The sequence below is a fragment of the Rhopalosiphum padi genome, chromosome 3, assembly GCF_020882245.1.
Source record: "Rhopalosiphum padi isolate XX-2018 chromosome 3, ASM2088224v1, whole genome shotgun sequence".
NCBI lineage: Eukaryota > Metazoa > Arthropoda > Insecta > Hemiptera > Aphididae > Rhopalosiphum > Rhopalosiphum padi.
The window spans coordinates 45588496-45601035 of NC_083599.1; the positions used below are offsets into that span (position 1 = coordinate 45588496).

Consider the following 12540-nt stretch of genomic DNA (forward strand, 5'->3'; position numbering starts at 1 on the left):
GTGTGTACTAAGATTTATTTTTGTAAAAATCTATTTAATAGACAATTAGTAAGTTATAGGTTATAACTTATAATTGGAGTTATTATGTTAATATGCGTATAATTCTATAATTATTTGTATACCTATATATTTTTATTTATTTCAATGAAATTGAATTCAATAAATTATTATGAATACTGAAATTTTCTTTATTTAAGTTAACTTTATTTAAAAAAAAAAAAAAAGTAGTAAATGGGATTTTTAAAATATATATTTAATAAACATATTGACTAAAAAATGGTTTATGTAGCAACCACTGCACTGTAGGTCTATCGCTGATATTAAATTATATTTTATGTTACCTAAAAATTAGTTGAAAGATTGTAATCAAAAGAAAGTAGGTATAAGACAAAATACAAATTATAAATGAATGGACAAATAGAGCTAAATCATAAAAACTAATAAATAAAAACAAGATATAAATATTAACTTACATTTCATTTATATTATATTATAATTTATATTTAAGTATAATATTATAAATTAATAGCACATATATTTTTGGCAAACTATGATACACAATTATAGCGAATTATAATTAATTGAACTAATTCATTATCACAAATAAATAATAAAATACACATTTTTGAGAATATTGAGTAAATATGTTATATTCAAATAAGTATTGGTAATATAATCTGTTTAAATGTAAAATAAATTCCTTCAAATTATATTTTGGTAATGTTTAGTAAGAAATAAGAACATGTTAATTGAATATATTTTTCTAAAAGTCAGCACAAAAATCAAATAACCATAAGTTAGGTTAGGTTATATTTATTTTTGTAAATTATAGATAAAAAATAAAAATATAATTTAGTACTTTTTTGATAATGGAATTTAACGAGTGTTTTTTCAATGATTTGAATATTATTTAAAAAGAGAGTTTATAATTTTGTATTGAATAATGTACTAAGTACTTAAGTGCTCTTTATTACACTTATATTTTAGCCTAAACAAAACACTTACATTGGACAAATATCTATTATGTTTATTGTATAAATAAGTTTATAATATTATGTACATTACAAATAATTTAAAATATCCAAGGAAGCATATCCACTTTAGTTTTTGATAAGATTGTTTAATGTGTAAAAACCTCATTAATATTGAGTTGAGTACCCATAATTAGTGTACTTGCTAATAATTTATATATTAAGTGTTCCAACAACTAATACAATTATTTTTTAAGTATATTCATCAGTAAATTGATTGCTTTTAATTTGCAGTACATTTATTACATTTATCAACAATCTCGGAAGACGATAAATAATTATATAAGTTGTTTGTCATTACAACATAGTAAGTTAAACAAGTGACAAATATTTGGCAAGCACACCAATTGTGATGACCCAGCTTTTTATATAATATTTTTGGACCCAATATAAAGGACACAAATCTACTAATGAATACAATTACAATTAATGTTTGGTCATGTTAAAACTTACAAGGACAATTTTAATTTGGCTTTAGAACTAAAAAATAATGAAGAAAAAATGATAAAAAGTAAATATATAGAAATAAACTATAAAATTAAAACTTATAAAATAAATTTTGAGCTCGATATATTTTCTTTATTTTTTTTTACTATTCTAATACAAATATTCTATAATGCTGAATTTTAAGACATAATAGATAATATTATTTTCAGTATTTAATTTGTTTATTTTTGGAATTTTATGACAGATTTTATACCATATTTCAATATAACCATAGCATATTATGTTTAAAAAATTACAAAAATTAACTCAAATTGTATCATTCTTTTGTTCGTAATATAATACTAAAAATCACCACTATCATAATAGTTAACATTAATGCGTCTAACAGTAAATAGCATATTGTATAATGTACACATCCAATTAAAATTTATATTTATATGTATAGAGAGATTCACAAAGTCATTTTGTTCATTTTTAATTAAGCTACCTATCAGTATTGGCCGATGACAACATCTATTTTTTTTTAGAAATTGCACTTCTTCGACTAACACGTCCACAAAACAAACCAACTATGAATATTAGTCCCATAAAAGTGAACAAAACGACTATTAGGTATTTCTTAGAAGGTGATTTGGCGACTTGTCCATATAATTGTTGTAAGCTCTCGGGATAAATCTACAAAATTAAATTAAATTATTACAATTGCATTTAAATATAAAATTATAATATATATATATATAATATAATAACTGATACATGAAGTTCATACTATTGTATTAGTGAGAATCAAAAATCGTTTATATCACTGTTTTCACAATAATATATAAACAAGTAATAATTATATTAAAATCAGGGCTCACTTATATGTTTGAATATTTTTGTTTTTTTCTCTATAAATGCTTATTGTAAAGATTTATTGATATTTTCATATATTTGTAATTATTTACACAAAAATACTAATTTTTCATAAAATAAATAAATTTTAAAATGATTATTTGATTTAAATTGTAATTATTATCTATCAGTGGATAGATGTGAACATCTAAATCATACAATTATGAACATGATCATATTAAAAACATATCTTAAGAGGACATTGTACTCGCATATGTCTCCGTCTTACCAATACATACCATACCAAAATATGTTCAGTAGTTACAATTCTCTATGTTTAGCTTAAAAAATAAAGTGAAATGGTCTATAAAAAAATTTAAGGGAAGATGTTCCTTTGTGTTCCTGATCTGTGTTCCTTTGTCGAATTTTTTATGATATTTAAATTTTTAAAAGTGTTACAAGTATGTAAAATATTAATATTTATAATTGCTCATAGTTCAGTATAAATTAAAATATTTAAAAACTGACGATAATTTATAGATAATGTTCATACCTTTAATCTATTAATAATAGGTCGTTTCACTCTAATATTAAAGCTAAACACACAACATTGGAGCTGCTGAACATATATGGTATGCATTAGTAAGACGGAAAAACACATGCGAATATGTCTTCTTAACATGTCACATACATGCTTAATAATAGCTTATTTAATTACTTTGTATTTTTATCTCATTTTTTATTTGTTAATACTGTAATCAGTACCTACGTAAGTAACAATAAAACGTGTAAATAGTATCATAGTACGACATTTGTCATTTTCAATATGTTATTGAGTTATTAATATATTTTTTTTGTAAATACTAAAAGAAAAAATTCAAAACAAGGCTCTATTACATATTTTTGTAAACCAGTTTGTAAAAATGGTCAATAATGTAAAAAATTAAAATTATTATATCCTGTTTGTTGTACTTGTATATGAATGTAATTATTAGGGCACGGATGTTGTTGCATTTGCAACTTTTTTTTCTACTTTTTCAATATACAGTAGAATCTCGATTATCCGAACTAATTGGGACCGCACCTAGTTCGGATATTGGAAATTAAAAAAAAAAAATTGTTAAAAACAGTTAAATATTTTATAATATGTACATACAATATACATATTTATTATTATTAATACTTTATAAGAATTAGAAACATTAAATTATTTGAAATAAATTACAAAATTACATATATGATATATATAAGATAATGTTTGCTGATTTTATCAATTTTTATTTGACGATGGACTGCAACGCGCTTTTCTGTAGCCAAGTCACGGATACGAGTTTTAATGTTCGAATATGCTAATTGCAGTTCGGAAATAGAGGGTTCGTATAACGGAGGTTCGGATAATCAAGGTTCTACTGTATTGCTAAGTATGTTATAAATGCGTGCTATGTAAGTACAAACTAAATTCTAAAAGTTTTTAGTGAAATTTTTTGCAATTTTTGGATTTTTATTGTAAATTTATTAAATTTACTCATTTATACAACAATTTTAGTTACACTCAGTTACAGTTATAGTCAACATTCAACTGTCGTAACATCTATGTTATCTTAAAAAATAAGCATAATTTCAAGTTGGTAAGTACAGCACAAAAATAATTTGTGAAATATGACTATTTGACAATTATGTGTTATAACGTTATAATTTGTTCTTTAGCCACTTCAAATAGAACACTGAATTATTTATATTTATATTTTTGGTAGAATTTTAGTCTGTAGCAGTAAATTTAAAACATTTATAACAAACGCTGTTATTTTTCAGTGCAATTTTTGGTATTTTTTAATGTAATACTGCAATCAATTTTACTAGTTTTTTAGTACTACAACGTGCTTTCGTAATTATTATACATCTTTTTTAAATTGATAACAAACATACAAAAAAACATATTTTTATGATTTTAAGCTCATGATGACTTGAGCTCTGATTATAATATAAGTTTAATTTAGTGGAATGCTATATCAAAATTATATTTTAAAAAACAAGTAATAATTTACTAACCAATGCTTTTGCGTTTTTAAACATTTCCATCCTCTGCAACAGCATGTCGTGACACTTGGCACTGAGTGTTTTAGTTTTGGATTGAACAACAGATTGTAAGCATTGTAAATCTGTTTAAAAATAAAAATATTATATTATCGATCAAATGATTAGACATTTGTAGATAATTTTTGTGATTCTGAAAAGAAAAATATATGAAGAATCACAATAGAAAACTATAATTTAACTACTTATGTCATAATGATTTATACTTTTTTAAAACCATATTCTAAATCAAAATTATTTTTAGAAAAAAAATGTACTGATGTTGGTTATAAATAAATGATTAACTTTATTGTTCATAGATATTTAAATTTAAGAAAAGAAGTTTACTTTAAGAAATTTAACAACATTAATCTGATCCATTGAAGTTTAAATTTTACCAATGAGTAATTTTTTTCTATTTATAAAAACAATTACAAAACATTATAAGAAATAAAAATAAAGAATATTATTGGAAATTATATTCCTTAAAAATGTGAAATGTTTAAAAAAAACTTTTAAGTTTTACTATTTATATTCTAAACAATTAAAAATATTAAAAATTAATAAAATAAGTATTATTTACATTAAAATATCACTTGATATAAATTAAATATTATAGTATCATAAGAAACTTACGTCTTCCAGCTCCCTGAGGAACTTCATCACAGTACTTGGTAATATCTAGAAAACATGCTCGTTGTAACAATGGATCAACATTTATATCAGCTTTGGATTCTTCAATCAATCCAGCTACTTCTAAACGACAAGCCCGACTATCTATTAACCCGTGACTTAATGCTTGTTTTAAACATTCCTCCACTTGACCAGAATCCTCTAAATCACCATTGCCTTCATTGTGCTCTTCTTTTCGACAAAGCTCTTTAATCTAATTGAAAAAACAAAACAAATATATTTTTTTTTTCATATACAAAATAGGTAAACATTTTTAAAATACTTCAGTTGTACAAAGACTTCGTAACAATGGATTTAATTTGTAATTTAATGCAGATTCACGTAAAGTAACAGATACTTGTTTCTCGCATTCTGGCTTAAGTTTTCTTTGCCGAAACTTTTCCTAAACATTTTATCAATCATATTTAATCTAAAATCAAAATATGTAAATCAATAAGGACAAACTTTTAAACATTGTAACACTTTGCCATTATACTCCGATTCTGGGCGTAATTTAGCCAATATTTGACTACAATACAAATTGATGTCTGTTTGACAACTATGATGCAGTGCTGGATCCAGTCTATAATCATCACTTTGTTCAATCATACGTTGAATTACAAGGGATTGACATTGTTTTTCAAAAGTAAGATCATGTTTGAATTTCTATAACAAATTTTAATTATTTATGATTGTTTTAAATAATAATCAAACATTAACAAAAAAATAAACAAATAACATAATATCATATATTTTATTAAAAATACTTATTACACTTATCCATAAATACCTTTAGACAGCTCAAAGCCCGGGAGGTATTTTCTTCTTTACAATAAAGTTGTAACATTTTATGGCATTTTGTTAACAATACATAATCTGACGAACTATCAGTCAAATCTTGCCTTTGAATCAAAAATATTACTCGGTGACATTGATCTGACAATAAGCTTTTGTTCATTTCAAGACAAACTAAAACCTAAGATAAAGGATAAATGGAAAAGATCAAGAACTAAAATTATGATTAAAATTTTTAAAATTTTTAAAGATTATTTTACCTGTGCTGAACCAGATTCCATATTAGAGCAATGTTTAGCAATATCATCTTGACATGCTTTTTTTAAAACTGGATCTAAATCTAAGAATTCCCGTTGTTGCAATAATTGAGCACGTAATTGTTGTCGGCAAGGTTTTGTTACCTTATGTTTAGAGTCGGTTATAGTATCATTACGTACTACTTCACTTAAACATGCAACAACCTAAAAAATAAAATCAACCATGCATATATATATATGTATATATTTTATTATACAAAGTAATATAATTCTACATACCTCTGGTTTGGTACGAGACTTGGGACAATACCTAATAACAGTCGACCGACAAGCTTCTTTAAACGATAAAGTAAAACGGTAATCATTCATAGATATCAATTGAAAATGCTCCACAGCAGCACGACATTTTAATTCTGTTTTCATTTCTGGATTGTTTTTATTTTTGATCAAACAATCCATAACATCATTTTTACCAATTTCATCTTTAGATAGAAGTTCAGTCTGAAATTAAAAATAATTAAAAATAATAATAATAATTAATATTTATGTTTTAATTTACCGAACAAAATTGTTGAATGAATGGTTTACAATGTAATCTAATAACAGGGTTTAGCTGGATATCTTCAGCTTGTGCTTCTGTCCACCGACTAATCGATTCTTTACATTCTTTGGTCATCTTTTTACTGAAATTACATGTTTTATTTAAAATAAACTTATTTTAAAAGAATACTTTTTATAAAAGTAATTATTTACTTATTGAAATGGTCTTGTAAACAGAGCATTTCTTCTCCAACACCAGTTTTTTTGTGACAAAAATTTGGAAGATCCTTAATACATGCTTCAGCGATTTCTGGGTTTAGATCTACACTAATAGCACGTTGTATCATAACTTTTCGTACTTGGTCTTTACATTTTGGTTTTAACTATTTAAAAAAATATATATATTAAGGTATCAAAATATTTTAGTTTTATTAATGATTAAAAATTACTTTATATTTTGCTCCAGTTGAAGATGATGTAAAAGGTCGATAGTATTGAGTAAGACATGGTAAAATCAAGTTTTCTTTTGATTCTTTTATCCAATCTCCAGTAGCTTTGCATATCCTAGAAGCATCTGAATAACATGCTTGATATAATGCAGGGTCTAATGTAAAATCTCGATTAATAAAATATTGAACTGGCAGTAATGCATTCTTGCATTTATCTTGGACTAATCCCACAAATAACTTTTCCAGCAAACAAGATATCACCCTAATTTAAAAAATATAAAACTAAATTAATACCATATTAATATTTAATATTTATTTAAAAATGGTAATTACCTGTTGTAGCCAGGAGGTCTATCAGAACAATACTTATCAACTTCAGATTGACACATTTCTTGTAGTACAGGATCTACTCTCCAGTCTTCACCAATATTTGTGATGCGCATAAGTTTTTGTAACTAATTATGATTAAAAATATTACATTAAATATAAACCATATTGATTTAATGTATAGAAAAAAAACACATACCGATTTTTGACAAGCCTTATCTATTCGATTTTTTTGACGTGATGGCTTAGAATGATCCATTAAACAATGAATGGTTCGTCTGCTAACTTCATTATTTCTACAATATTTTTCAATATCATTAGAACATGTTGAAACAACTTCTGGTGATAAATGGTGGTTTTGGAGTAACAATTTTCGATGTTCCATTAATTCAAATTGACAATCAGAGGATACTTTACTGCCTGAAAAAAAAATGTTACTGTTAAATAATAATAAATAATAATATTTATTTTTTACATATACAATAAATAAATATAATGTATTTAATTTTATAATTTACTTGAATCATCTCCAAAACCATTATAGTTATGCCTGAGATAAGATGTTTAATAGCATATATATTAATTATATATATAGACAGTAATAGAGCATTACATACATAATTTAATAAATAGTAAATTATTTATCATTTTATACTACAAATATAACGATAATAAAGTAAATTTAAATTTTTGAAATTTTTCATAAAAGAAATGCATTATGTAGTTTAAATAATGTAATATAATTTTTAGGTCTTTAACACCATTAATATTTATTCCAAATTTAACTCAAAAGTTTATAAATATATAATTCAAAATTTAAATACAAATATTTATCTAGGTTAAACTGAAAAACTGAATGAATGTTTTTCTTTAAATGTTTTCTTATAACCAGGGCTCGGGACTTAAAGCATTTGCTTATTTTATAGTGATTTAAACGTTATCAGGTTTGTGTTTAATATGTTCTTAAGACATTTGATAATATAAGAGAGTTTTTATAAATATATCGAATAATAGGCAATTTTTTTCTATGGATATTAAAAAATTAGTATTTACTTGTATCAAAATTATTAACAAAAAGTTCTTGTAGTTTTAAATGTATAAATTATTCCATTTGAAATATGCGTAATAAAATTTCAAATATTGGCCATCATACAATAAGTGGTAAAGTGATAATTTTTATAATTTTATTTTTAAATTTTAAATTTGTATAATTCCATTCAATTTTTTTTTACTTAATCATTATTTGTAATAGTATATAATATATATAGTCAACATTATGCAGTGTCTTAATGAAAAAGAAAATTTTGGTTATAATAATTTTCAATTAACCACTTTTTGCATGACGACTATATATTGAAACTTGTGTATCAACTTTCTATCATACCATTTAATACCACTTGAGAAGATTGATATGGAAATACATGAACTCATGAGTTATGATAGTTATAATTAATACATTTTCATTATTAGAATTGTTAAACATTTTGTAAGAAGACAAAAATATTGGTAATTTATTTCCTCATAAAAAATAAAGTATTATCATTTTTCTATCCATAGTTCATATTTTTATTTTCAAACAATGAATACCAATCTTCAAAGTATGAATTAATATATTTAAATGTTTAAAGTAAACTAAATATTTTAATACTTTATATATCTTTTAACTTACCATTATGAATAGCATTTTCTAAGCACAACAAGAGTTGGGCCAAACGTACGTCCTTATCATCAGATACTAATCTTCGACAGCGGTATGTACGGATATCTTCTCTACATGCTCTAGTTAATCCTTTACTGACTCTAATATTACCAGAAATCAATTTTTCTCTCCTCCAGAGTTGGTTTTGGCACTATACATAAAAGTAGGAAAACAAATCTTAATATATATATTCTAATGTTTATAACCCAAGTAATAAAATTACCGGAAGTGACATTTGTCCACTACCAATATGTCCAGCAAGACAGTTGTAAACAAGACCACTACCAGTTGGAATATCAGCACATAGTTTCTCTTTGTCTTTTAAGCAGGCCATATGAAGGGAGTAATCAAATTTTATATTATCTGCTTGCCACTCAGATAGCTTATAAACCAAAGGTAAACATTGCTTTGGAGAAAGTTTGTCTATATTGGATTGAAGGCATTCCAATACACGTCCTCGATACAGTGTCTATAAATTAAATAAGTACATTTATATATTTATAATAGTGCACAAATAATTTGAATAATTTTTACATACATCTGTTATAGAAATATTGTAACAATGAAATTTTTTTATGTCATCTTGACATGAGTTTGAAAAATTTGTGATTAGTCTAAAATCAGAAAATGCTATATTTTCAATTCGCATTATTAAATGAAGGCAGTCATTATTCCTGATGCCCTGTTTTTTGTCAACTATGCAACCAAACCAATTTTTGTCTCGTTCGCAGTTGAGTTTTTCAATTTCATATCTACATTTTGGCCATAGTACAGCTCGAAGATTTTCTTTTGCCATAAACTTTTTTAAATGAGTCCAAATGGCTTTTGGACAGTTACCCGAAAAATCTGAATCCTATAACAATTAAATCAGTAATTAATAATATTTAAATTTATTTTTTCAGAAAGAGTAGATGGGATATTTTTAAATAATTTATTTCAAAAATTAACTCATAAAATATTAATAGAATAAAATGTTTAATACAATTTGCAATTGTTAAGTAATTTTGATGAAATAACAATTAAGACAATAGGTATAAAATGTACTATAGACAATTAACCTATGACATTGAAGCCTGCCTGTATTTTTAATAATGAAAAAATTAAAATAAATATATTCTAAAAAAAAGTAAACAATTAAATTTTAGGTGAATAGTTTAACTAAGTAGTCACTTATTAAGTGGAGTATGGATGAATAAGTAACATTTGAATGGAGTTTTAACTTATAGGTACTATAACTTATTATACTTTTTAATTATCTAGGCGATTGAAATTTAATACATATTTTATACAAAACTTACACCATTAAGGAGATTGGAACCGATTATTTCTTTTTTTTTCTAACACATGTGCAACATAGGGTTATAGATGTGTTCTATTTCCAAGGTACTGGATTGATATAATAATTAAGTGATTAGATTTCTGAAAACCTTGAATTTATCTTCAAGTTGAGATTGATTTTCCCATATTCTTGTTTTTTTTTGATTTTTTACTTCTCCAAAAATTGAAATATGTCAATTTTTAATAAATTGTTTTTAGTATTTTGGGGGATAGTATCAATAATGTAGGATAGTCGATCTCAAGTAAACTTAACAACAAATTTAAATCTGTTTTCATGATTTTTATCACTTAATTATATTAATTGATATATTGGAAATAGAACATGTCAACATATCTTATGTTGCACGTGTGTTAGACAAAAGCATAAAACCAAAGGGTGGTTGTTTTATTAAAAATAAAATGTAAGTTATAAGATCTTATTTGAAGTCCCCTAAAAAAATTAACTTGTTACTTCTAATTACTAATAATATGTACATTGTACAGTATACAATCATTTGTTTTAACAACTGATGATTGGAATAACACAAAAAAATAAATGTCTAACAATTTCGTCACCTATTTAATTAGAATCAACTAATACTAATGTTTATAATAATATAAAAATTAGTTAGGTATCAACAAATTATTATTTTTTTGTATTCCATAAAAATCCAATTATTGATTATTTTATAATCACCATAAATAATTTTATTATAATTTGAAAAAGTTATACATAACTAAATTAACTAAATATATTATAACATGAGTACATGACTACTTGTAAAGTTAAAGATAAAGTACATTTAACTTGGTTATATTTGAAATCATTATTTATGTTCCTTCATTCATTTAATTATTGAGGTTATTATTTTAACAAAATTATAACAAAATATACCAAGACCAAGTAAAATAAGCTTATTTAAAATAGTACTCTGTCATTAATACTTATACAATTATTATAATTGTTTATGCGGGAAGTGCAACAAGCATATTATATTAAAAAAAAAGTTTAAATTATTATTTAATTTTTTAATTTATCAATTTAACACATTGTACATTATCACATTGAAACTGTTTATAATTTTTTTTTAATTTTAACACAGAGCGAACAATTACCTCATAGAGCTGTATGCATTCGAGGATGTCGAGTTTCGACACTGCCGCAGTGCCCGCGTTGGCACATCTCAATTTCAAGTAATCGACGCACGACGGTTCGGCCAGCAACGAATCGACAGCGGATGCACGGACGACGGTGCACGACAGCAGCAGAAGCAGGACCGAGGCGACGACGACTGGCCGGGCCATGGTTACTTACGGATCGCAAGGGGGCGGATCACTGGTGACAGCTCGTCGACAGTCGTGGATGACGTCTTGAGGGCGACATGACGGCGCTACCACTTCCGGCTCGTCAGGACGCGGAAACAACGCACAACTACGTCAATCGGCGGCGACGACAATGGCAGAGCGACTCATACGAATTGTCACCAAGTAATAAGTATGTACTAATATAATAATATAGGTACGGACGGAGGTTCTTATCAGTAATAACGCGGATCGTCGCCGGCACGCAATTTGTCTTGTTATTTCGTATCACTCGTTATCATTGCCGTCGTCGTCATCGTATTATTATTATTATTGTTGTTGTAATGTTGTTGTTGTTGTTGCTGTTGCTGTTGCTGTTGTTATATCGATAGCCGTCACGATAATAACAGCTATCACCACGGTCACGTATCCAAGATCGTACTCAAGTATACAGTACTATCACTGCTGATCGTGTTGACAATAATTAATTGACAACGAGTCGACGACAAAGATCCGAAATGACAAATTATTATTGTCGTTGTTGCGTCGTTATCGTAATCGTACCGCCGACGGACTAATATAGTAATATCACAGAATGAAATTATCTAAAAAAATATAATGAAGTGCGGATGAGTTTCCCACTCGGAGAATCGAACACGGCCAAACCGATAAAATAATACTCGAACCAAAGCTGTTCAGTTCTAGATAACGGTCAACGGCAGCGGCGTAGGAGTCGTAGGACCGATAAACGTTACACTAGTGGCATATTATATCGTTAATGTTTTTTTTTTTTTTAT

At 25.7% G+C, this 12540-nt stretch overlaps 1 protein-coding gene across 1 annotated transcript; it reads right to left on the reverse strand.

The window, feature by feature from the left end:
• Positions 1–462: 462 nt before the first annotated feature.
• Positions 463–12303, reverse strand: LOC132923728 (Golgi apparatus protein 1). Its single transcript, XM_060987678.1, has 17 exons — positions 11558–12303; positions 9663–9977; positions 9348–9593; positions 9095–9275; positions 7625–7845; positions 7432–7553; positions 7099–7360; positions 6863–7032; positions 6669–6792; positions 6389–6610; positions 6113–6313; positions 5848–6033; positions 5523–5723; positions 5341–5460; positions 5022–5271; positions 4362–4471; positions 463–2153 (listed from the first exon to the last, which is right to left on the reverse strand). Exons 1-17 carry the CDS (start codon positions 11744–11746, stop codon positions 1992–1994), a joined length of 3282 nt encoding a protein of 1093 aa, XP_060843661.1. The 5' UTR covers positions 11747–12303; the 3' UTR covers positions 463–1991.
• Positions 12304–12540: the final 237 nt, after the last annotated feature.